The 27,437-nt window shown below is 45.7% G+C and overlaps 1 protein-coding gene across 2 annotated transcripts in view; it reads right to left on the reverse strand.

Annotated features, from left to right (window-relative positions):
* Positions 1–27,437, reverse strand: part of SOBP (sine oculis binding protein homolog) — a 158,178-nt gene that overhangs the window by 16,819 nt on the left and 113,922 nt on the right. For both annotated transcript variants that reach the window (XM_060030145.1, XM_060030144.1), the window contains one exon: positions 1,100–3,040. In XM_060030145.1, coding sequence (XP_059886128.1) covers positions 1,103–3,040 — 1,938 coding nt within the window. In that variant the 3' untranslated portion in view covers positions 1,100–1,102. The remainder of the gene's footprint in view (positions 1–1,099; positions 3,041–27,437) is intronic.

Genomic DNA, 27,437 nt, shown 5'->3' on the forward strand with positions numbered 1-27,437 from the left:
ACATTAGCCTGTTTGCTGTCCTTGTGGACAGAGGAGAGCGCTCAGGCTCTGGATCCAGCAGGCCTGAGTTGAATAGTGGTTCCCTCACTTACCAGCTCTGATTTGGGCAACATCTCCAAGCCTTATTTTCCTCCTTGGTAAGACGCAGACGATGCTTATTCCACCAGGATTGTTGGGAGGATCAAACAAATGAGGCCACATCTGGCTACAGTGGGCAGCCACGCAGGCTAGTTTCCCTCCCCCTTACTGAAATTCTGGACTCGTTATTTATGGTTCACTTGGTATTAAGCAGGATTCCGGACCCTCCCCTGCCAGAGGTCAGAGATGTGCGCTCTCACCCACTTTGGTGATGTTGCCCTTTTCCCTGTCAAAGCCTCCCACTGCCTGGAGAGGTGAGCACCTCACCCACTGAGCTGATGAGCCCCAAAAGGGGAGAAAGCAAAGCTGGTCAGTGATGCTTGAGGCCCACCCCGGGAAATGCTGGTTGGTGACAAATGAAGGAAGAGACCCCGTGAACACGAGCTGCTCCACACCCTACCAGGCAAATGGGGCTTCGTGGTCTGGGTTCAGTTGGCATAGCATGTAAGAAGGTTAGATTTTATTCTCATCGTGCAAATGGAATCCCCTGGTTATTGAGAACATTTGGTGAATTAGGACATTCTGCCAGTGACTCTACCAGCTCCAAGAAGTGGCTCAGCTTGCCTTTTAGCACAGTCCTGTAACCTCATGACTGAACATTTACTGGTCCCAAGTAATCTCTCCTTCCTCCCCACATCCTCTTCTACTTACAGGGATGAGCCTAATAATAAAAGTGTAATTAGTAGATAGTGTTTCAATGCAGGTTCAAGAATTGGCTTTATCCTTAAGTAAGTGACCCTGGGCATGGCACTTACATGCTGTGAGTCAGTTTCCTCATCTGTAAAATGGGAATGATGTTGGATCAAGATGATGATAGTGTGTGACCACACAAGGTGTACTGTAAAACACGTAAGGTAAAACCATGATTATCAATACAACTCTCTCGCGCGCCTCTGCCCTGTAAGAAGTAAGGAGGGGTGCGCTGACTCGTGTGGAGAAAAGCCCCAGTGTACATACAAACCTTTTACTTATTCTGATTTCTAATTCGGAGGCACCTCCTTTTGAGCGGAGGCTCCAGGTCCTCGGGCCCGGCGCTGAGCATGGGCGAGGAGATGATGCACGGCGCCATGGCAGTCTTCTCCGCGGGTTTTGGCACAGGCTGGATCACGCAGCCCGTCTTGGGCAGCATACGCAGAGCATACGCGTGGTCCTCGTCCGCGGGGTTATTAAGGTTCGGGTCTGACTTGTCGCCTCCCGCCAGGGCCTCCTCCCCCATCAGCTTTTTGGCCGCCTCCCCGTCCAGGTGGCAGTTGGAAGCACAGTTGTTCTCTTTGACGGACTCCAGCTCGCTCACCGCGGGCTCCTCCGGCGACAGCAGCTTCTTGGGGGGCGCGGGAGGCGGCGGCGGCTGGGGCTGCTCAGGCGGCGGCTCCGCGCCCTTGGCGCCCTCGGCGGCGCCGCCGCGCGTGCCGTTCACAATGACATTGCAGGCCGCGGCGGCCTCGGGGCCCGCGGGCGCGCCAGGGCCCGGGTCGCCGGCGGCGGGCGGGCTGCAGTGGCCATCCCTGCAGCCGCCGCAGGTCCTGCGCTCCGCGGCGCCCGGCTCGCGCTCCGCCTTGATGTGCGCGTGCAGCGCGCGGTGGATCACGTTGTGCAGCCGGGCCCGGTGGCCCACGGTCAGGTCGATGACGCCGTCCTGCGGGCCCTGCAGCACGCCGGGGAAGCCGAGCTGGCCGCCCGCGCCCGGGGGGCTGCCGGCGCGCCGCGTCAGGTCCACCACCTCGCTCCGGCCGTGCTCCGCGGGCGCCAAGCTCAGGGCCTGGCCGGAGCAGCCGGGCGGTGAGTCCGCGGACTTGGACGAGCCCTGCTTGGAGTCCCGGGGGGACAGGGAGTGTCCGCCAGGCTTGCCTCCTGCCGCCGAGGAGTCGCCGGGGGCGCTCGGAATGAAGTTCTCCCCGTTGCTGGAAAATCCGTTGGGGGGCTTGGAATCATTGATGTGAGGGATGGGAATAGGGATGGGGATGGGCACGGGCAGGGGCACGATCACGGGGTATGGCACGAGCAAGGTGGGGGGCGGCACCAGCGGGGCGAGCGACGGCAGCCCGAAATTCATCATCTGGGGCACGGGCATCGGGCCATTTGGCATCATGCTCACTGGCGGGAAGGGGAGACTCGGCAAGGGCGCGCCCGGAGGTGGCGGCGGTAGCAGACCCGGAGGGTTCCCGGGCATGGTCGGGGTGCTCGGGGGGTGGATATGGGGCGACAGCATGGGCCGGTGCATGGGACTGGAGGTGGGGCCCAGGTTCCTGGGGCCGCCGGGCGGGGGCCCGATGCCGGGGAGCATGGGGTTGGAGAGAGGGCTGTTAGGGTTGGAGGCGTGGTGCGGCGGGCCGCGAATGAAGGGCGGGCGGATCTGCTGCATGATCTGCTGTTCCATGAAGATGGGCAGCGGTACCGGGCCGCGGTTGGTCATCACCATGGGAGGGCTGCGAGGCGGGACGCCGAGGGGAGGCCCGATGCTAGCAGGTGGCTGGACGGAGACAGGAGGGATGTTTGGAGTCTCGCTAATGGGCATGGACTTGGGCACTGGCGTAGGGATTTTAGTAACAGAGCAGTTGGCAGTGTCAGATGGAGAGACGGTGGTGGACACCGATGGGCCAGGGCCCTGGCTTTGGCCAGCTGCAGCCGCCGGGGAGGGGGCCTTCCTGCGAGCATCTGTTAGAGGGATATTCCAAGAGTCTGGAGTGAGCAGCTGCACCCCAGTGCCTTCTGCTTTATTTTCCATGGGAGGGTGTAATGTGCTGCACAGCCCAGCTGGAAGATTGGCCTGTGTCTCTTTGTAGAAAATGTCCATTTTGTACTGATTGAGACATTTTGCACTGCAGAACTGAAGCCTTCTTTCCCCGTCCCCAAAATCCAGGTATTCTTTTGTGTGTCTTATGTGCTTACACCAGTCACATACCTACAACACAGTAATAAAGAAGAAAAAAGTAAGGTAAACAATTTCCTTTGGTAGCTAGCGTTTCATGTTTTACATGAAGGTTCTTCCGAACTTTATCATAATTTTTCAAACAGGCGGAAGTGTTTCCTTCTAAAAGGTACAATTCTTAAATGTTTGTAAAACAATTTCTCTTTGGAAGCCAGAATTGCTTTATAAATATGAACTCTTCAGAATAGCAATTACCACCATCTCCTATTTTAAAAAAAGAAAAAGAAACTGTGTTATCCCATTTAAGCATGACTTTAAGGTAGATCTAACAAAAAAAAAAAGAGTACATATACCTGCCCACATAGTTTCACTGGTCAAAGAGGCTCATTGTACATGCAAATCTAAATAGTTTTGGTGAGAAGAATTCTCCAGCAAGTTCAGTGGACTTTGAAATATAGACCCTTAAAATTCTCCTCATGCAAAGTCACTTTACACCATTGACTGTTGGATAATGCAGTTGGAAGGGGTGTGCTGTGTTAACCAATAACACATAGCACTGAACATCATTATGTCTGGCTTCCAAGGGGAAACTTGGAATTAGTCATGAAGTCTGTGTGAGGTTTAGCTATTCCCAACCTGTGATGTTGCAGCAAGCTAGAATTATTTTTTGAGCTGTTTGCCCACTCGCTCTCAGTAGTCAGAATTTTTGGTGACATTTCTTGGCAGGCAGTCTTATTTAACAACTTTTCAAACACCAAGAGAACGTTTTCCAAAAGTTTTTATGGCTTTTCCCCCCTTCAAATCTACTCCTGGCAAAAGAGAGACATCACCAAATTTATTTTAAAGTTGGGCTGCAGAACTAATTAAAGGCTGAGAGCTTTTCCCAACTGGAAATCACTAGACATCAAAGTTCAAAAAATAGTCATTCTCGGCTTCAGAACCCATTACTTTGGAGAAATTATTGTGATTTCATTAACACATTAATTTTGTAACACCATCAGCTCTCACAGATGGTGAAGACATGATCTACAATTCAAATACGACTCTTGTTTGCACAAATGTCTTTCCTTCATATGGCATTTTAAACAAGAATTAATACGAGTAATCTTGCCATAGCTATAAACAGATAAACAGATGTCAAAATTTTCAATGGTTCTTTCAGTGCCTTACTTTTTTGACTGAACATTACATACACAATCTTTTTTTCTTTTTCTTTCTTTTTTTTTTTTTTTTGGTCATTTCCTCAGCACTCAAGCCATACAGCAACAGAGGAAGAATTCTGAAACACAATGCGATGGTGAGTTCATTGAATTTGCTTCTCTCTTCAGTAAAGCCCTGGTTCCAATATTGCTCTAAATGGAACCTGTTTTTGTTGAGGAGAGAGTCTGTTGTTCTGTTGCTGGTGCATGTTGCTTTTTTAACTATGGTAAACTGATAGCATTAAAAGATGATAAATTTTAATAATGATTGGTCACATAAACAATGCAAAAACAACATATGCTGGGCATTTGATTACTCATCTCATTGAACTCTCAGCTTTCCTAGACTGTAAACAGTGGTGGCATGCTACTATGTGATTGTGAGTATACACACTCGTGGCAGATGTAAGTCTGTTTGTGTAAATCCACTCTTTTCCTTCGCACTTTTATTCCCACTGATATCTGCAGGTGATATACTCGATGGTGTGAGATTGAATGACAAATACTTATTGGCACACATTAGCTTTTTGTTTAGTCTCATATGAAAATACCCTTTCAAAATGCTTGTTGCAAAAACAATAAAATCAATGCTAAGATACTCCTGTGTTTCACTACAGTGTTTCAAGTTTCTCCAGAATTAAGAGGTTTGTTTTTTTTTCATAGTTGAGATGTCTAATTTACAAATAAGCACAGAATTGCCTCTGATGAGAAGAGACACACAGAATCTATCAGACTCTCAAAATTCTCATCTAGATAAAGGTTAAAGAAACTAGTAGTGAAAACTTGATGCATGTAAGTTATTATTTTTAAAACCTGATCATTTTTAAAAAGTTAATGTATAATGACATGACATTTAAATTCCAATATGAAATAAAGCCACCTGATTCTGTTTCAATGTTAGGCATCGATAGCCTAAAATGTAAACTTTTAAGCTTGAAGTGAAGGATCAAATATAGCCTCTTTAATTATGAACTAAAAAAAATTATCAATGAATTAAGCTAATTTAAAAAAATACCAAATTTTCTGGCATATTTCTTTTGGATCGTATTTTTTAACCATAAGGGGAAAGAGTTTTCTGAAATCCTTAATTGGTCTTCAAATCGCCAGATTGAATTATTTGCCTCCAGAGGATTCCTCTGTTTCCTCAAGCTAAATAAATATTTTCACGTAGAGTCACAAAAAGTAACCTAAATATAACTTAAATGTTCTCCCTTCACTTTCAGTAATTCATTGACGAATAAGGAATGCTCACAGATCTATCCCAATTATCCAATGAGAATTCTCCACCACATTTTATCTATTTCACATAAAAAGAATTACAGACATCAAAGTTCGAAGCAAATTCTATTTCATCAAATTTTCCAGTTAAAGCAAAAGCCTAATGGTTACCCTACTTGATTTTCTGCAGCATCCCACGGTGTTTAGGTAATAGTGTGACAGTTTCTGACAATCTCGTTTTGGGTAAGGAGTGTGAATGTGAGTGTCTCCTTGTCTTGTTACATTTCAATTCCGAACACTAGTCTAAAAATACAATAAGGCAATCTTTCTGATGAAGCAAAAAATTATTTGGGGAAAAAACTGTCACTTAAGAAATAATGGATCATGTCTGTCTTACAGGACACATCGTCTAAGATTAGGTCAACGAATTTATGGCACAAATGGCTGTATCATGTGAAGCAATAAAATGCAGCACATCATTCATTCTACATCTAACTAATACACTTCTAGTAATTAAAGATTTCATCATAAGAGCCTGAGCTGATTACTTAAGATGTGGTAGTTAGGTGAAAATATATACTGTAGATCTTTCTCTTTAATAAAAGAACATTTGTATATCCATGAAATACACAGCATGTGTCTCATAAACTATGGTTTTTCTGAACTGTGGTGTTATGGGGTATTCTTCCCACCTTCTTTCCACAGACGGCTTTAATTTTTTTCAAACTTTTTGAGGCATTATTTTTTCCCTCATTATGCCAAGAAGTACCAAAATTCCTTCAGATATTTTAGAAGATAAAGACTAAGAAGTGCAGAGCTCAACTCACTGGGCTCTGGAATGATTTCCCCCTAATTCCACCCGGCTTTGTTTCTGTTGGAATCTGGCCTCTTTGGTTCCACTTCTCTCCCTAACAGGTCCCAGATTGGACGGAGCTGAGGCTGAAGCTGTTTAACGATGGCAATCTGGGGACCGAACAATCAGCTAATGCGAGGCTATTGAGCGAGACAGCTGAAATGCTTCGTATCACAAATACATAATGTATCACCGGGAAGACAAAAAGATCACAAAGGAGATAAACAAATGCATATTCCATTCAGCCCTATAACAGCAGTCCTCAAAAAGATTAAGTTTACCTTCCTGGGATGTGTCCAATTCTAAACAACAGAATGAACATTTCCTTTAGTCCATTTAGAGTATTTATATTTTGGTGGCTGGCTGCCAGGGTAGTACTTATAAGCTCAGTGGCCTGATGGATTCACTCCTTTCCTGTGAAATAAATGTGGCAACCTACACCGCTAAACTGCTCAAAAGACACTGCCTCAGCAGAAATATCACTTGCTCTTGATATAAGAAAACTGAAAGGCAGGACTTCTGGTTCCTATAACTCTTTCCATCTTGTATTTCCCCTGGAAAGAAAGAAAGCTATTCATGTTGGCAACTGAGCCTTTATATAAACGTCCAAAGTCAAAGCCAAAGTATGCCATGAGGTTACCCACATGGGCACGATATATACACTCTGCTGGGCTTAGAAGATTCAGGTGATCAGGGAGGGAGACAGGGTTCCTAATTAACACACATTAATCAGCTGTCAGCTGTGGGAGTGAACTGCATCCTTCAATGGAACCCATCCACCGCTGCCTTCTGAGTGGTAACCTGGCATCAGGCGATATTTCATTAAGAAACTCTTTTGCTGAAATCTTTCTTATCTGGGCAAAGGCATTTGCAGCAATGGAACAGTAAAAAGATATTAGCAATCTCTTGAATGCCATCAACAATCTGAAAAACAAAATCTTCGCGTGCTCCTGACTTTTCACGAACACAGCACCCATGTAACAGCTCAGAAGTTGTAGCCCCTTAACCAAAATTGGAGCTTGCCATAAGAGGCTGGTTCTTTAGATCTTGGCCTGTTAAATATGGCATTGATCTTGTGGTCCAGGTCACCTCAAAAAATCATGAGCTCACCTAAGAGTGAAGCAAAGGAGGCTGGAGAGACATGGACAGGGGTGATCAGTGTTTTGAAGGGTTTGGGTCTGCCTCACCTATAGACAGTCACCTCATAGCATGAATTGAGGGCCTCAGACTGATCCCACCTGAATACTTGCTTCCAGCTCGACCCTGCAGTCCCATGGCCCCAGCATCAACTGTTCCTTTGGGTTTAGACTCTGCCTCCATCAGGGCCCTAATTCGGTGCACTTGGGCAGCAAAGGATGCTATAGAAATCACATCTGACTTGGAATCAGAAGATGTGGGTGTGAGTCAGGGCTCCATCATTCTCTCTTATGAAAATCTCAGCTTCAGTTTCTTCCTCTGTGAAAGGGAGCTAATATAGTAGTAGCAAGCAACACTGGTGTGCTGGGCCTAACAGTAACCTTGTTGCAGAAAATTTTTTCAGTTCCTAGCCTGCCTCCCTCGTGGTTGCTGATTTCCCAGGAACATTCCACAGGTTTAAGTTCAGTTTAACTTAATAGGAGGATGTTTTTCTGGCAGTGTGAGGAGGAAAAGGGAGGTTTTCATCTAGGCTTTCCTAGGAGTCTGCGTGTCTTTGAGACATGGACAAACACATGCTGAACCTCACAGACTCCAGCCCCCATCCTGCATCCTGCCATCCCAGGGGTGACAGAGGGACTGTCTGCAGTGACAAGGAGCCGGATGACAGGCCTATGGACATCCCAGCTGCCCACCATCCTGGGAAGGCTCTTTTCAGCTCCTGGGGAGCCCACTTTTTCCAAGGCCAGTCACTCTCTAATTCAGGTGAAAGCTTGATAAAGCAGCATGGCTGCTTGGAAATGAGGGTTAGAACCATTAAGATGAATAATTCCTCTTAGGCTCAACTGCTGTTTGAACAGTGGAAGCCATAAACTGTACTATTCATGTTTTATTAAAAAACAGAGCTGATGAACGATCTGCTTGACTCATTACATGGCAGAACTATCTTCCAAAGGAAGGGCCAGAAGCCACAGTATCACATGCCTTGAAGACAGGCTGACCCATGCCCGGCGTGGCAGAATGCGTGTGAGGGTGAGTCCCCACAGAGCGGTGCACCAAACTCTGATGGGGGGACTGAGTTCACCATTCCAAGTTTCCTTGCAAAGTTGGGTTACAGTGAAGGAAGGAAAAAGATGACCTAGCCTTAGACGTGCACAGCTACACAGAAATCAGGAGTGGGATTTAGAATGAGCAAGGGCTGTTTTTTTTTTTTTTAGAGCCAATTCATGGAGAAGTTCATTTGCAAAGTAAACTTTCTGCAGGTTTAGATTCCAATGTGATGATGTTTGCTACATGGTTCCTTTTGTTTAAGGATCTTATTTGGTTTTTTGTTTTGTTTTGCAGTTTGGCTTTCTCTCTCTCTCTCTCTCTCTCTCTCTCTCTCTCCTCTCACATAGGATTTGGAACTCAAGGAGAGACTAACGAGCATCTTTGTTAGAATTGAACATCTCATTAGAAAGCTGCCCTGTAGGAACTTTATACCATGACTCAAGTACTACTTATAGGTTAAGCTGGATTTCAGAAACCTTGGGCCAGGTCACCAGGGTAGATCCTTCTCTTTCACACGTGCCATGAGCTCTGAAATGCAGAGCAGAGATGGGCTTGGTTTCCAGAGTTTCAATGAGTGTTGACAAATGGCTCCTTACTGACCCAGGTCTCTGTTTCTACAGCCAAAGCAAGAGATGGAGTCCTGGACTGTATTCCATGACCGAGGCTCCATCCTCAGAGCCAAACACATGACTCAGAAGAAGGTGACGTTTCCCTTTGTTCTGACATATTCGGTCGCCTAAGTGTGTTAGTATCATCACAAAACTCTCCACTTCATTTAATACATGGATTAAATGCAGCTGGATACATGCAGCTCACCTCTTCTTAACACAGGTCACCCAGACGGAAACTGAAAAATTCAAACATTGGAAAATCTGATCCACCTGAGGCCAAACGTTTGCCTCTCTGTTTTCCAGTTCTGTGGCCGTGAAAGGCCACAGGGGTAGCCCAGGAGATCTCAGAGCAATGAAAGTTGGCCCTGAAGGATACCTCAGAGATCATCTAGTCCACTCCTCCAGCCTCCAGCTCCTGGTGGGGCAGGGGCTTAACCACGCTGAGCCACAGGCGCTCAGCTGTAAACTGAGATCGTCCATAGTGACGCATTGCCCAGGAAACACGTGAGGAAGAAAGAACCAGCAAGTGATTGCAGACATGGAAAACGTGCCCCATAAAAGCAGAGAGCCATGTCCTACCCCATCCCCCATTGAAATGCTGCTGCCAGGCCCCATGACTCGATTTTCTCTCCTTTTTCTCAACTCCAAGTATTCTGTGACCTGCCTGAAAATTTTGCCATGACATAATCCAATTTATTCAATCATTGAGGGCCCACCTTGTGTCAGGCACTGAGCTAGGAACCAGGGATAGGAGTTAAGTAAGATGCATCCCCTGCCCTCATACAGCTTAGCATCTACAGCAGGAAACAGGAGGCCTGCACGGTTTTGTTTTGTTTTTACTGAATCCTCTTTGCTTCAAACTGAAGCTTGAGAAAAACTGAGCTTCTCTTTGTAATGCTTTTATTTTTTTTAAAGTAAGTACTGAGCTGTGCTCAAGAAGGCACTGAACTGTGAAACAATGGGAAAGATTCAGCACCTGCCCTCAAGAAACTCAAAATCTGTCTATTAACAGTCATGGGAGAAATCTGCACGCACTTCCTCTCCCCAGATTTCTTCTAAATGCAACGAACAGTTTTTAACTAAAAAATAGTCTTAATATTTTACTCTCTCAATATCTAACCTCCCTTTGCTCTGCTAACCCTGTGACTCCTCTTTTTTCAAATGTATATCTGAATTTTTTTTCACATGTATATTTACGTTGGTTATTGTAACTCTCCCTGTTTTCCAAATAGATATCTGAATCTCTTTTCAAATGTGCCTTTGATCTCCTTTATCTTTACTTGCTGTTTTCTAAATGCATACTTGAATATTTGAAGTTTCATTATGTGTGACTGTAAGAGCCCACTCTCTGTCTGAAAAAACTGTGGGGAGGGACCTTGGGTTGCACCTGTGTATAAGGGGAGCGCCACCAAAGTGATGTGTTGAGAAGTGAAGTGTACTAATTATCTGGCTTCTTTTTATCTGTGGTCACTCACCTCATTTCTTCCTTCACACAGGCTTTTTAGAAAATGGCAAAAATGATATTTCAAAACACATGGCTTTAATTCCACAACACAGCTAATCACACATCAATAATAGGACTTTTTGGAAGGACTGCTATTATGATCTGTGATATTTGAAACAGTCTCTTTTTTTCTAGGGGTTTTATTTGAATCTGCCTCCCAGCCCCCTCATCCACCCAGGCTGTGTCTTGGCATCAGCGATGAGAAGCAGCACTGAAATGCCACAGGACCAAGGCTGTGTGTGTGCAGGTGGTCCAGGTCAAGGGCACTGCTAGGCGGAATTCACGGCTCCTCTGGCAGTTCTGCTCCTCAGCTGCCTCTCTGGCTGCTTCTCAAAGGCTCGCAGCTGCTCCTAGTGAGTCTCATTTATTTACCAACTATATACTGATTGCTTGAAATCTGCCAGACACCTGGCAAAGGGCTTTACCTGCAATGCTTCATTCAATCCCCTTTTAGCAGTCTTGAACGTTTCTGTGCTCCTGGATTCCAGACTGAACCAGATCCTACCTGTGGATGCCAGGATTGCCCCACTTCAGCCCCTGGTGTCCATTGCTGCCCAGTCCTCAAATCTCTCCAGGACACTCCATTGAAAATTATGGCTTTTATTACAGTGCCTACTGGAAGCCCCAATTTGATGTAATAATAATAGATTATACGAGTTAACAATAGCTTGCATTATTTAAGCACTAGTAACCATGCTAAGCATGTTACGTGGATTACCTCTTTTAATCTCCACAAGTACCTTACCATATAGATAACTGGGGTTTAAATAACTTGTCCAAGATTCCCTATGCAGATAAGAGATGGCAGATCCAGATTCTAACTTAGATGTGTGTGGCTTCAAAGCCCAGACTGCCCCACTATCTCAAGGACTTTGGCATTTTCCTTTAAAACTACAGAAGTTTTACTGATGACTGACTAATACAGGCACACCTCCCTTGTTTGCACTTCTCAGATACTGTGTTTTTTACAAGTTGAAGGTTGGTGGCAACCCTACATTGAACAAGTCTATCAGTGAGCAATGGTATTTGCTCACTTTGTGTCTCTGTGTCACATTGTGGTAATTCTCACAATATTTCTAACTTTTTCATCATTTTGTGTTTGTTATGGTGATCTGTCATCAGTGATTTTTGATGTTCCTCTTGCAAAAAGATTAAAGCTAGCATTTTTCAGCAATAAAGTATTTTGTAATTAAGGTATGTACATTACTTTAGACATAGTGCTACTGCACACTTAGACTACAGCATGGTTTAAACATAACTTTTATATGTAGTGGGAAACCAAAAAATTCATGTGACTCCCTTTACTAGGGATATTTGCTTTTATATCCAGTGGCTTGAAACCAAATCCATAATATCTCCGAGGTACGTCTGTATTTGATAATAGCTTTGTTTTGAAATTTCAGAATTACAGACATTTAGATCTCTAAGGAACTTCATGGGTCAAGCCCAACCTATCTCCCCCAGCAAACGTGGGTTTACTTCTACACAGATGGTCTTCTAGGTGCCCCTCATCTTCCTACGACAGGGAGACCATCCTGATCCATCCACACAGCCAAAGAGTGAATCCCACAAAGACGATCTCTCTAAAGAGGGTTGCAACATAGTGCAGAGTCCTGCGCAGCCTGCTTTGTTGTCGGACAGCTTTGAGTGTCAGAAAGTTTAACCATTCAATGTTCCCTGTCACTTCCACCCATTGACAGTAGTTCTGTTCCCCAGGGTCTCTCAGCACAGGTCAATTCCTCTTCCAAAGCTCAGCCTTTCAAATACTTAAAAAGAGCCATCATATTTTCCCCAGATTTTTATTTTTAAACCTCCCCAGTTCCTGCACCCATTCCTCAGGGACAAGTTCCCAGAGCCCTCCTATCCTGTCTGTCCTCCTGTGTCTTTTACCCAGGCATATACTTCACCTCGGTAATGTCCCTCTTAGAGGGTGGAGTCCAGAACAGAACGCATCAGCCTGACCAGCATCGAGTCCAGAGAACCCTCCCCTCCCTCACATGGAACACAGTCGCTCCACTAATGCCACCCTAGAACACATGTGCTTTTTCAGCAGTCGTATCCCGCGGTTAGGTATTGCTTTTTCAAAACAAACATTTATTGAATGTCAGTTATGTACTAAGCTTGAAGCTTTCACTGATCTCCTTTAATTCTGACAACAAACTTGTAAAGGAGCTACTGTTTTTCCCATTTTGCTTGAAGATAAGAAAACAAATATTCAAAGAAATGATGTGGTTTCCCTAAGGTCTCAGCCTACAAATAATGGAGCCAGGATCCAGATCAGAACTTCCGACCCATCATTTTTTCACTCTGACACGCTGCATGCTGCACTCTGAGTTTCTGGTCAACCAAAACCTTTTTCTCTAAAGTGCTTATCAACCACTTGTTTAATGATATATTCAAGGCCTTTTGAGGGTAAGCCATCAAGCCTACTGGTCTAGAGTTTCAGAAATCAGAAACCCTTTCCCAATTTTGAAATTTTAGTCCATTTCTGTCTTTTTGAAACCTCTTCCATTCATCATGATAGAATAAAGATTATCCCAAAGTAAATATGAAATTATCCTCAAATTCCCTCCAAGCGGCAGGGAGAGCTAAATGTGGTGAGTGTAGCAGGTGCTCTCTGCCTATCTCTTTGCCCCCAACGCGGGATTCATAGTTTTCTTTAGGGTTTCTGTTACCCTTTCCAGTATAAAGCGCATTCTCTTTATGGAGACAATGGGAAAGAAAAAAACAAATAAAAGTTGCCCATCCTTGTCTTCTCACCCTCTTTTGTTAAACATTACACCATTTGCTCTAAACACTGAGCTCTCCAATTCTGCTTCTTGCTCCTTCCATGAGCATAGCCCTAATAGCTCCTTTTATTACCTTGGGCAGTTCCCCCAAGCGTTTACCCCTTCATGCACCCTTGCCTTCCTGACACAATATTCATTTTCTGAATTTCCCACCCTCCATTTTGCCCTCCCCACCCCCACAAACTACACTGAGCCTCTGATTTGGGGAACAAATCAACCTTCCTTGGATTAAAAATGTCTGCTTATCCCAATTCTAGGGAACATGGTTGATCACATCCATGCACATTCCAAGATGGTTGGGTCAATTCTTTCCATCCACACACCAAGCTGCTCTCCCCTGTATTAATCAATATGGTGGTCAAAGTAGGATTCCTCTCACAGCTTCTCCACCTTCTCAGAACTATGCACAAGGCATGGGAAGGAGGATCAATCGCTCCGTTTCTAACAGAATGGTATCCTTAGCAGATGTCTAGGTAAATGGCCCCATATCTTGCTTAATTGCTAATTAATCTATTTTCAATATCTACTTCATATTTTGTACTCAATTACCACCCCCCAAGTAATTCTTTTGATGTTTCCTTTTATTTTCTTAAAATTCCCACCTTGCATTTCCCCTCAGGTGCATGGATTGCTATACAAGGATATATTTTCCAGAATTTTACCCACCTACTAGGTATGTTGGTGGGATGTGGTGTTTTACATTTTAGTTCTATATGTCATCTCTCATCTAGGCATTAACCCCCCTCCAAGTCTCAGTGGCATCTCCAAGATCGCTTTTATCTTTTTGGGCCCACAATCCAGGGTAACTTGGTCCTTCCCACTCTTTGCATTGGTAGAGAGATGTCAGAAGCCATTGTTTGTTCCTACTTGTGACTTTATTTACTCTTAAAAGGGACTGGCCCCCCTTTTTCATTATCCCATCTCCTCCTGTGTCATATCTGCTGCCTTCACTGGGTCCAGTTTTACAGGTTTAAAACAGAGCCAACTGGTTTACCTAAACTCTTATTTACTCATTCTTTTATTAAATCTCAGTTATTAAAAACAAAGAGGAAATTCACTACTATGAAATTTCCTATGATGCGTACTTCAACGTCAAAAGCACACCACAAAAATAAAACCCAGAAACCCAAATCAGCAAAACACTTGACCCCCATATTCTCTCCACTGTGTTTCCAAGGGCTTGTAGAGTGTTTGACAGTAACATAATTGCAATAATGAGGAGACTTGCCAGCCAGGTTGTGGTCTGAAGCTCACGGATGTTTTAGCCCTAGGCTCAGCTTCAGGCCAGCACCAGTCGCCCGGGCCAGAGTCACCAATGGAATCCCTTATGCTCAGTTACACACAAATGTGACATTTACGGCATCTGGTGCACAGTGCTACCAATTCAAAAGGCCCAGAGTTCTGGGCTCACGAACTTGGGGAAAAGAAATAATTTAGGCTATCTGCTGTCTTTTTAGTTAATTAAAACCAGTGTGAGAGCACCTACTTAGTGACAGTTTCTTAGGTATCTGTGAGGGATATGCTGGACTGCTTCCAACTTCAGATCCCCATGTTGGTTCCTTTGTCTCTGAAAAACTTCCTGGATGTTTGTGGACCCTAGGTTCGCCTAGTTCTCTTCCATCTTTGTTCCATGAATGCAGCCACCCTGCTGAGCTAACTACTTAACTGAAAGCCAACCCTCCACTAATGCTAGATTCTCCACTGAGCATCCCTCTCACGATTCCATCCTCATAAGTAAATCCTGGGTTAGCTCAAGCCAATCTCCCCATCCAGGCTGAATGTCTGAAGTGCTAAATGGTATGAAGCAAGACAATTTGCGACAAAGATATGTGAATTCATATATGTTTATAAACACATCTGTTATTTCTACAACTCCTTTCTTCCAGTAAATTCAAGTAGTGCAAAAGACACTGTCACAATACCACTCACTAGAAGTCTGTGAAGAGATCAGCAGGCAGGTAACAGACCTTATTTTAGAGACAAGGAAATTAAGACTAGCAACAATTATATATCCGTTATCAGTATTTGGGTAAAAGCCCCCATCTCAGAACCCGTATATGACTGACTACATCATTCTTTGGTCTCCTCTGAAGAAAGGAAATGAAATGGAAAAGGATCCTACCATTTGACCCACTGTACAACTGGACTGTTGGCTCCTAGGTGAACAGAGAAATGAGTATGGTGCACTGCCTAATCCAAATAGCCTGTACAATGGACCTCAGATCTGGTACGATACAGAAGAAGGGTATATGAGGGGATAATCGAAATATGTGAGGCTGAGCCTCTCTTCTAGTGCTTAGTATCTAAGGGTGAAAGAACAGGCGTCGCTGGATATATTGTGTTAAAGCAAGGCATGCCTTTGGTATGGACTGGACGTACAGAAGTGGGGAGGAACAGGAAAAGGGAGAACGAGGAGAAGAAAAACAAAACTGTGTAGGAGCTACCAGTGTATCAGAACAGAAGCCATTAGGCACTGAGTGCCTGCTATGGCCACTGTCCGCTGCTGTCCTGCCCTTAGCAGACCGGACTCGAGGGTACCTCAAGACCTGGGGCGGGGACTCTGCCTAACAGGGACGGAGCAATTCAGCAAGCCAATCAGGTTTTCTTCTCTGGTGAGCTGGGAATCAAGATGACCTCAAGAGACTAAGTAGTGGTGGGAAGAGTGGCCGTGGGCAGAAAGCCAGAGGACCACAGAGGACAGGCAGTAAGCAGAAGCGCGGGGCCAGCACAGGTGGTGAGGCCGAGTGGAGAGGAGAGGGCTGGAAGTGGCAGGACTGGAAGTCACGTGGCAGGAGTTGCAAGTCCTCCGAGGCCGTGTGCTAGAGCAGGAAGCAATGGTGCCTATTCCTTGGGGGCAAAAAGACTGTCCCATCGCCCAGTTCTTGGCACTGGGGGGCCACGTTTGCTGCCAGAAAAATTGCCCAGGCTCCAGGAAGATGGGCAGCAATGGCTAGTCCTGCCTTGCTTGTTTCCTCGAGCTTCTATATAGCGAGCCTCCAACTTCAGGGAGACCAAGAATCTACCCCAGCTTTACAAACTTTCTCCGATTTAATCCCGACCACGGCCCTTTCCGGTATTACTCTATATTAAAAGATGAGGACAATCTGGGAAGGGTCAGGGACTTCAAAGTCCTTTCTGATCCCACACTACTTCCTCCTGTGGTTAAGGAGCTCCTTGTGGCATCATCCTACCGTGTACCCTGCTATAGGTGTGGGGTGCCCAGGGCAGCCTCGGCCCAGGAAAGCAGGAAGGTGACATCAGGATATGCCTCTTACACAGACCTCTTTACACCAGCACTATTTCTGAGGGTCACCACAGAAAGGAAATGTGACTGCCACATCAAGTCCTTGCCTGTTCCTAATTCCACTGCAAACCCCGCCCCCCTTCTCATTGACTACTCCTATCCCAACTCTATCGCCTACAGGGTATCCTGAGAAACACCAGTCCCATCAATGTTCTGCCCCGAAAAAAGGATTCCATGGTCAAATGAGTTTGGGAAAAGTTGCACACCCTATGCTCCTCTGGAAGAGTCTCATTGCACATTGCCATATTTAAGCCACTGAGAAGTTCTGCAGAAAAGAAACATTTAACTTAGGTAATCCAGAGTTTCCTCAACTTTCCAAAAATAGAAATCTTTTTTTTTTTTCCTAGTAGGATCCTGTAGAAAATCACTTTGGAAAATGATGCCTGTCAGACAGAGCCAGGAAACCTAGGCCTTAACATTTTTCGTTTGCTTAAAGCTTTCCTCTGTGGTGCCGGGCCTGGGCCTTTACACCCCAGAGCACTGTCTTGCGCGTGGTAAGGCTTCCCACGTGCAACTGTTGGTTGTTTTCTGAATTGTAAGAGAAGGCGAAGGTGATTCCCATGCCTTTGCCCTTCCACATGTTCACAGGCTCTGCCCTGCTGGGAATCAAGGTTACTCGTCCCCTTGCAGCCCTTTTCTCAGCCCTACAGCTCCCTCCTCCCCTCTCATCAGCTTCCTGTGTTCATCGAGGCCTGGACCCTATTACATTTCACCCTGTGGTTTCAGCTTCTGCAGTCACTACAAACTCAATTTCTGTCCTCTCAGTTCTAGTTACCCGACACAGCCCGCCAGCCCACAGGATGTCATGAATACTGTTACCTCTTGTGTGACCTTCCAAACCCTGAAGCTCCACCCAAGAGCATTTTAGGTCACACCACTGCATTTTCTGCATTATAGATGAATGCACGAGCATCTCATGGGAACCGAGGCTCCACGATCAAGGGGGCAAACTCTTAGAGCACAGCAACAAGAAAAACAAATGGCTTATCAGTATTTTCATATTCATATACAAAGGAACATCCTTATCTGTCCCGCTAAATAAAAATATAAAATCAAGAATTACTGCCCCAATCAGCTTTGCTGGCCCACTGACTCTGAACTGGATTCGACTGGTCCATGAGGGTTTATTCCACGCCAAGCCACACTGGTCCTGTTATCTCTTCCTCTGGCTATTCTCCACCATAGGAGAAATTCACCCTCACAGGAGTGTGTCCTACATTGGGTTACACTGTGCAAAACTGATAGCAGGAACACCACTTAGCAGAATATTTCACCCCACTGTATTGAGGCATGCTGCCAACTAGGCACAGTGGATGAAGAAATTTAATTTTGTCCTTTGTGTAAATAATATGCAACCCAAGCATTTGGAAGAGTGTTTGGCACATGGTACTCAGTAAATATTTGTTGAATGAATAATAAAGTGAACTAACAAATGAAAAAGAAAAAAGAAAAAAAAGAGTGTGTCCTAAAGGGCCAGGAGAACTATGGTCTCAAAAGGAAAATGGGTGGTTAACTATCCCTGGGCTAAGTCCATTTTTCTAATCAGACACCTGCATCCTGTAACACATACTTCATAGCCTGATAAACCCAGCAGGAGCACGGAGGCCCTAATACTGCGATTTCTAACAGATCACCTACTCTCCCAAGTCCTATCAGTTGGAAGTAACTCAAATTCTTTCCTAAGTCCTGTTAACAACGTACAGTCATTTTATCCAACAATCTGACTGAAAAGGGTTGCGACAATTGTCTAATGAGAAAGCCTAGTACTACCTAAGCTGCCCATACCTATGTTTCTAGACACTTTGAGAGAACACGGGCTTGGCCCTGGGAGAGTCAAAATGAGCCGTGGAGTGAGCAGACTCGCTGGCTAATTGAGATTTTTGCTTAGCGCCAGTGAGACGTAAGACGTGAGCTCGGATTGGAATTCCATTATGGGTTTTTAATAATTAAACATTACATGTTCGGTACCTTACTCTTCTGTATTACTTTTTAAATATTAATCTATTTACATCAGCTGGACTTCCTGCAGCTTGACACGCAGTAAATGGGAGTCACACTGAGAGAGACAACTGTGTTCCTAGCTTAAGACATCTTTGATGTTCAGTAACAGTAAACACGACACTAACCCTCAGTTCAACCCAGTCCTGTAGCATGACTCATGACTACCCCCCGCTTTTAGAAGGTAGTTTCTTCCATTTTCCAACACACTCATTATTACACTGACTTTTTAAATTAGCAAGAATCCAAATTCGTCTTATTTGGAGAGTTTTATAATGCCCCTTGAGACCTCAGGGGCACGGGGGGCACCCTGCCCTCTTCAGAACCAGGGTTGGAAATGGACGTGGAAGGCACCTGAGGGTTTCCTTGGCTACTACCCCACACTGTGATGAGATGCCAGCAGGAAAATTCAAAACCCGGAGTGCACGTAAAAACCTCATCAAGGGCTAACCCTGCTTTACACAGTGCCCTCATGCCGAGAGGACGTCTCCTCGGGTGGGCAGCAGCCACGGTCCTCCTGGGGAACGCTGCTGCTTCCGCCGCGGCCTTTCCGCCTCCCATTTCATCCCTGTCAGCAGCTCCCCGGTGCCCTTCTCTCTGCTGCTGGGGGGTTTCTGACTCTGATTTTTGCTGCCTGTCCGTCCTCTCCCGGCTCCAACCCAGAACATCCTGGAGACAGAGAGAGGGCTTCCCGAACGAATGCCTGAATGCAACAGTGGACGGCCTGAGGCTGGTCATCAGTGGAATTCGGGATTCTAGGCCGGGCAGGATGATCAAAGGCCGTCTAAATCCAAGGACGAGGAGAACACACGCAGCGATTGTCCACTGCCCCAGAGATTATGGACCCCGCTGTCTCCACAATTAAGGTAATCAGCAGACCCACGTCTCTGCACGCCCCTCGCAGAGCACGCCATAGAACAGTCTCCGATTTGGTTTCAACTTAAGAATTTTATTCCCTTTTAAGACAAAGCTAGCCGTGCAGACCGGCGATGGTCTGTTTTAAAGAGTAAAACTCCATCTTATTTAATAAAAAAAGATGTAGGATTCAAAGTGGAAAATTACATGGGAGCTGCCCTTGTTATAGGAAAATAGCCCCCCTACCCGGACTGCCCACCTCTGTGACCACAGAGGAAGCCAGGAGTACTGACACCCCCCCAAGAGGTTAAACATAAAAATCTCTACCAAATTCAGTATATCTTTCCATTGTTTTACCTGTCAGTACTATTTAATGGCTTATGCAAAATACCTCATTTCAAATGTCTCTAATTAGTCTCAGAAGGAAAGCCCAGTCCCACACCCTCCAGGCTATGCATGTGCCCACAATGGCTGGTCACATGGCCGCACGTGACCAGCTGGTCCCAGACCACACGGCTGGTCCGGGAAGGCCGCAAGTCCTAGACGGTGACTGGTGGCCCCCAGAATCTGGGCCCATCCTGGAAGAGTCGTCTGTACTAGACTTTGGGAGGAACAAGTAGATTCCTAGCATGTAGGGGACATGGTCCGGAGAAGAAAAGCTCCAGGTTTATGGAGGGTTATGCAATGGCTGAGGTCGCCATCTTCCTCAACCAGTTGTTTTCAATTCTCCCTGCAGCAGGTGTCTCCTTTTGACCCAGAGTTTCAAGATCCTTTCCCACCGATCACAGAACGTTTGACTTTCGCCTCCTCTTCCTGCCCCTTAGAGGCACCACTAACAAGCAGGCAGAGAAGTCGGGTGCCTGCTCCACCCCAGATTCTCTCCAGAATTCTCCTCTGATTCTCACATTTGGATTTGACCCTTGGGAACATAACCACCTTTCAAAAAGTCCTGGTTGTAAGAAAAGCAAGCACTTGCTATAGGCGGACAGAAGTCATTCAGTAGGAGATTGCCCACTGAGCTTTTCATGTTTATGAGACAGACTAGAAAGCAGAAAGCTAAGCACTCTCCGTTTGCCTGATCTACAGAGACTGTGGTTTCCTCAAGATTATCTCGGCCTTTGTCCCTCTGATTTTCAAGTGACTTGGAAAACACAGGACAGCATTCCCTAGAAGATATCTAAAAGCTTCATCAATCTATTGCTTGGAAATAGCCCACTAATATTCAGTCTAAATCTTTCTTTGCTTAATTTCATTCCATCACTCTTACCCTAATTAGATATACCCCTTGTCTCGAGCTAAATAAATTTCTTCCTTCCTCAGTATTTACATCCTTCAGATGTCTGAAGACCATGATCATGCCAACCACCCAAATCCTCAGACCTCACTAATGTGAGCCGAATGCAGTAGGAAGAACGATAACACAGAAAGTCCCTGTTGTTTGCCTCAGACTCCAGCTGGGTCTTCCCTGCTTTGTTATCTCCCAAGATGCTTACCCACGGAGCACCTCCATTTTGAGCTTTCCAATGATTAGCCTAAAAAGGGAAATGCCAATGGGTCACAGCGGTACACAGTGATCAGAGGGTATTCAAATTGATGCTCCCACTGAACTTATAAAAAGGAGACAAAATCCCCAAAGAATAATTACTCTAAATATTTCAGAAATGTCCATCAGTGATGCTCAGTGATTTTTTTTTAAAAGGAGAGACATAATTTAAACAGTGAAAATGATAGATCACTATCAAATTCCCTTTCAATACTGGTTTTGCATTCAGCATATAACAACTCAGCAGCTAAGTTCAAGGTCATAATGCCTTGGAGTCGAACAGGCACCAGGGAGTCATTTTTGTCTCACCTTCCATTCAGTGCAGGGAGCCCTGCCACAGTCTGCTTGGCTGGTCATCAGACTCAACTGTGATGCTTCTGCCAACGGGGAACTCACTACTCCACAAGGGTGTCCATCCTACTCTTCTGAGCAAACTCTTTCTGATACTGAGAAGAAATCTGCCTTCCTGCAACCCCTACCCATAGGCCTGGCCCTCTCCCCCAGAGCCACTCAGCATGGCTGCGTCCTCTTCCGCAGAGCTGCCCTTAATCTACCTGGCAACAGGGTCATATGTGTTCCCCTGGCCTCATCTCAGTCACTTCCATTGTCCTTAGGGCATCATGACTTCCAGACTGTCACAGTTCTGGCTGCCTCCATCTCTCCTTCATTTCATTCTCAACACGTGACACCCAGGTTAAAACACAACACTCTCCTGAGCCTGCCCTCCAGGGATCGCGAGTGCTTAGCTTGCGGGGGACTCCACAGTGTGGTTCCGCGGTTGTTGGAAAGGTCTTCCTTTCCTCTTCTTCAGGTATGACATTCTACCTTTAAAGATTTATTTCTTTAGGTTAAAATAATACATATCCAGGAGTCCTCTGTTAAAAATCCAAATATCCCCAAAGGGGTAACATTTTAAACCACCCACAGCCAGTATAAATTGATTTATTCAGCAACTTTGGACTGAGAGCTGGATTCTAATTGCTGGCTTTGTCATTTTCTAGCCATGCAACCACAAGCAAGTTATTTAACCTTTCTGAATAGGAAGAATAATTAGCTGAGAATAACATATTGGGGCCTATAAGTTAAGACAATAGTCCCTGCACATTACCCAAGTATCTGTGAACTTATAGCAAATACATTTTTCCTTTTCTCTTTCTTTTCTTCCCACGTACTACCTCTACAATTCTCGGGGGAAAAAAGGGCTGCTTTCTACAGACAGGAGTAGAGTGGGTCATTGTTATAGTTAATACCAAGGTCATCATGGGGTAACACAAAACATGTGAGTGAAATTCCAATCAACACCTGAATGGTTATGTATTTTTAATAAATGTTTTTCTGCCAGCCCTTTAAAGTATTTTGAGGCATCACCCTTGAAATAAAGTCAAAGAGAATCCCTGATCTGAACAGGTATTTTTCTTCTGGGATTAGTCTTAGAAGGACCCTTGAGAAACGCTAAATATCGATCTCTGTAGCATAAATGAAATGTAAGCGGCCACAGCCTTGACCCCTGGCTAGGATGGATGAAGCTGCAGTAGGGCAGACTGCACTGAGTGTTCCAAGTTTCTATAGAAAGACAGCTCTGGGGCTCTGGGCCAGACCTTCTCCAACTTAATTAAGTACACGTCGGAATCACCTGGTGGTCTTGTTAAACCACAGATTCCAGATATTTGTAGACCAATGTTCATTGAAGCATTATTCACAGTAGCCAAAGGATGGAAACAATCCAAGTGTTCATCAACAGTTGAATGGTTAAACAAAACTTGGCACACGCATACAATGAAATATTATTCAACCATAAAGATGAACAAAGTGCTGATACATGCTACACCACCACGGATGAACCTTGAAAACATTATGCTAAGTGAAAGGAGCCAGACCCCAAAGGCCAAATATTGCATGATTCCACCTGCATGAAACACCTCTAGAATAGGCAACTCATAGGGACAGAAAGTAGATTAGAGGTTCTCAGTGGCTGGGGGGAGAGGGGGGAGGGGAGTTATTGCTTAATGGTTATAGATTTTCTGTGTGGGGTGACGAAGAGTTCTGGAAATAGTGGTGATGGTTGTACAACATTGAGAATGCCACTGAATTATATGCTTAATATGGTTAAAATTGCAACTGTTATGTTACATTATATTTTAGCACAGTATTAGAAAAAGCGAACCCCACACATTCCAGGGCAACACCCCCAGAGTTTGTGATTCTGGTCTGGGATGGGGGTCTAAGAATCTGCATTTCTAACAAGTTCCTAGGTGAGGCCGATGCAGCTGGCCTGGGGACCACATTTTGAAACTACTGCCACAAGCCTACAATGAAGCTAAGCAAACCCTTCAACTTCTCCTGCTTTGCTTTGCTGATCATCTAGAAAAGCTCACACTTCTCTGCATGTATAGCAATGTCAACCCAAGCTGGGAATAATAAAAGCAGCTGCATCTAGGTCGACTTGAGGCTCTCAGTGCTTCCCTGTGGTTTTCTCCCTCTTCTACTCAGTTTTGAGCCACCGTTGACCAGCAGGAATGCCAATAACTAACACCAACTTCAGCAGGGTAGAGACACGTACAAGTCAGAATGTGCACTGGGGGCCTGGAGAAGTCATCTTCAGGGTCTCATCCTCGGAGAACTGTCCCCCTCCCCAATCCAAACTCACCACATGAACAGTGGATTATTTTCTAATAGGGCTTAGAAAAGCGCTTGCTGCCTAAAGTTTCAAAAGAACTTGTGTGCCAGGCTCCCTGATATTGATCTGGGCAAGATATTCGTATGGGGCATACAGGACGTAATGCATATGTCTCATTCGGGGTCTGGTAAAAGGCCGAAAGGCTCACATTTCTGAGATTCTCTTTTTTGACATTTTTGGGTTCACCTCAAGTTCACTGGTTTTCCCGACGGTATTACTTAACTTCTTCAAATTTAATATATTTTTATTCCTGCTCATTTGAGTGTTGTATTTCCACACATGCATGCTTAATTGAGTAAAGTGCACTGGACGTTTTTCCCTACAGAGGTAACACGGCACGGCTTTCTCACCCGGAAGGAACGGCATCCTTGTCACCACTGCTGAGTAGCCTGCCGTCAATGGCTGACACATGAATATCCATGGCAACACAGGTGAACCCAATGCCTGGCCCGATGCCAATGGATGGAGCGGGTCGGGTCCTCCCACCAGGCTGAGGGAAGACGATAGCTTTTACTCAGCAAGCAGATAAAGTGTTGGTTCTTTTCCATTTGCAGGGCTGTCGTGTTTAAATATGAAAATGTTGCTAATAGACAAATGTTAGTGACAGCGGCCTGTGGAGACTATCACAGTTTGCACTCTCACTCCTGCTAAAAATAGGCTTCTTTTCTCTGGATTCCTTCAAATTCCACATCTGCAGGAGGTTTTTGTTGCCGTGGTTGTGGCCCTTTTCTTTCTTTTCCGAAGATTACTGCTCTTTGGCTCCGCCAGGGCCCCCTCCCCTCCCCCTCCCCAGGAGAAGCCATTCAGAAGGACGATAAACACCTCAGGCTCAGACAGTCCCACAAAGGCCTCACGTGGGTTCTCAGTTCTTATCACAAGCCCTGCCTCTGAAGTCTTTAGGGAAGGGGGAACGGGGCAGCGACCAGTGGCGGAATCATTTGACCTTCAGCAGTAAAAGATGGGGCCTGATGGGACTGACGTGGCAGGTTGGGAAGCAAAACCAGAGGGTGAGACTCCTGTGTTTGGGCCCCACTTGGCAGCCACACCTGCAATGGCCAAGCAGACGGCCTGCTCTCTCTCACATGCTGGAATACTTTTGTTTTCCAGGTATTATATTCACACCCAGCAAATGGTAACTATGGTAATGATGCATTTTGAGCAAATGTTCAGTACTTCTCAAGGCAAGTGTTCAATAGCCTTTATTATTCTCTCTCCTTCTTTCCTGCCCAAGGTGTGTGTGTGTGTGTGTGTGTGTGTGTGAGAGAGAGAGAGAGAGAGAGAGAGAGAGAGAAGGGAAGGAAAGGGGGAGGGAAGGAAGGAAGGAAGGAAGGAGGGAGGGAGGGAGGGAAGGAGGAAGGTAGGGAAGCGTTGCCGTGGGTATTTTCAGAACCAGCCAGAAGATATTGCATGGCACAGGACCTAAGCGCCTGGAGATGCTCCAAGTGCTTCACAACACGTTAGAATCACTGCAAAAGATTTTCTCGGCCCCATTCTCAAGGGTTCTGACTCAGCTGGTCTGCAGCAGGTGGGGTCCCCTCAAGGGCTTGCATGGTAGCCACGTGGCACCTGCCCCGGCCTCCTGAGCAAAGGCCACAGGTCGGCTCTTGGATCTTTTGGCTGCTGAGACCTGCCATGTCTTCTTCCCAGACCATCCTTCCTCACTCCCTGCCGCCTCTGCGGGCCACTCACCTCGGATATGCCCTCCTTTTCAGGAAGTGGCAAGGATCCTGGCTGTGAAACGTTTCACGGGAGACAGTCCAGAAAGCTGTTATGGCTCCTCCTCCCCCAGAAAGGAAGACGGGCTAGCTTTGCAGTCCTGGCCCAGCTGCCTTGTTCTGGGGGACCCTAGGCAGCTCTGGACTGAATGAGCACCAGGGGAAGGGAAGGATCCGTCTCATAACCCTTCTGCTCCCAGCTTTTCCCAAGTACCTGACCCTTGGTAGGTACCTGACAGAGGTTTGCTAAAGTGTTAGGTGTTTTCTCAGTTTTCCACAGAGCACACAACCTATGAAACGGGGCAGGGGGCCTCCAACTGGGAGAGGAGATGTGACTAAGAAGAAGGCTCTTTAAATGAATTCCTATGAACTGATCCCTCTGTGGGCCCCGACTTGGCTTATGGAAACTGGAGATGTGTGTTTATGGTGGGGGGGATCCTCCTAGAACTGGATCCCTAGGTCAGGAATGGGTCAAAAAGCACCAGAGGATGGAGCCCTGGGACGGCTTGGGCAGCATCTTAAGATTATGACCCCATTGCCCAGCCCTAATTTACTGTCTCCCTCCCAGTTTAGTCCTCCCCAGGGATAGGGTGCAGGGCTTCCCAGGTAGACCTTCCAGAATCTCTGTCCACTTTTATCTGGGATTCCTAATGCCCTAATGGAGCCAGTGGGTAAGATCAGCCCACTGAGCAGGGCTGCTAACACCAGCCTGAAAGCTCCTCGGGATCCGGCAGAGAGGTCCTGGGGAAGGTATCAACTACCTATGTGTTAAATACAAATTCTGCACTACAAGCTGAATTACGACCAAGAATCTCAGCATTGTGCCCCACAGCTGTTCTGTAATTTCTCTCTACCATCCACAGACATCAATGTATTCCTGAGATTTGCCGAGGAATAGGATGTGTAGCCTAATGGTATACATCCTGAGGCTTTTCTTGCCTAGGGGAGCTATTCCTACAAAACCCAGTCTCCTTCAGCAGCCTATGTGCCCCTCTCTAGAGTGTTGGTCTCTGAGGTGGGGCAGGGTACCTCAGAGAGTACAAAGACAATCTACTGAAGTGATGGAAGAAAATATTAGGGTGTCTAATGTTTTGTTTTTCTACTGGTGGGGCATGTAATCAAAACCCCACTGAGATCACAGGTCTAAGGGAGAGTCTGGCCTCACTTTTTATGAAACACTCAAAGTGGCAGATTAGGGTGTGAATAGCTGGGGGGCAAGGATGACGCTCCCTAGGTTTTTCTTTGGGGAGGGCGATAATGGGCAGGTCAGAAGTGAGGGATGCCCCTTGTTTCTGTGTCAGCCGAAGGAGCTTTCTGACGCCAAATCTAACAGACTCACCTGATTCCCTCTCGTGGATCGGATGTGATTCGTCCCTCCTTGGGACCCTTCTTTGGCACTTTTCCCCTTGCTCAAAGCTCAGGTCACTGTAATTTCTGATGTTACTTGAGTTTTTATCATGTCTGTCCTAGACTCTTAGCTTCTCGAGGGCAGTGTCTGTTTCTTAACTCATCTCCTGAAGGCTTTGCATACAGTATCTGATGGAGGACCCTTGCAAACATAAAGCTTTCATTTTAAAAGAGATGACCATGTCATAGTGAGGTCCCTGAGCACTAAGTATTCCCTGACTTTGGGTTCCATACTCAGTGGAAACTTAAAAACAGCTTTTAAGTTTGCCTATGTAAGTCCCTTGATTCATGTTTGCCTAAGACTTTTTAAAAACCACTATTTATTATCACTGCAATCTCAATTTTAAAAAAAGAAAAGAAAAAAGACATTTCAATGCCACACAACTAAAAGACATAATCTCAGAAAGAAAAGATCAGCCTTCCCCCAAAAGACTGGGACCTTACACCTCCATATAAAGTATTTAAACAGCATCCTCATTTTTCCCATTCATAATGCCCCAGTCCAGGGATTACCATTCAGAAACAACTGAGGCGGAGGGAAGCAACAGCACAATTGCCAACCAAGTCACTGAC

The sequence above is a fragment of the Delphinus delphis genome, chromosome 14, assembly GCF_949987515.2.
Source record: "Delphinus delphis chromosome 14, mDelDel1.2, whole genome shotgun sequence".
Taxonomy (NCBI): domain Eukaryota; kingdom Metazoa; phylum Chordata; class Mammalia; order Artiodactyla; family Delphinidae; genus Delphinus; species Delphinus delphis.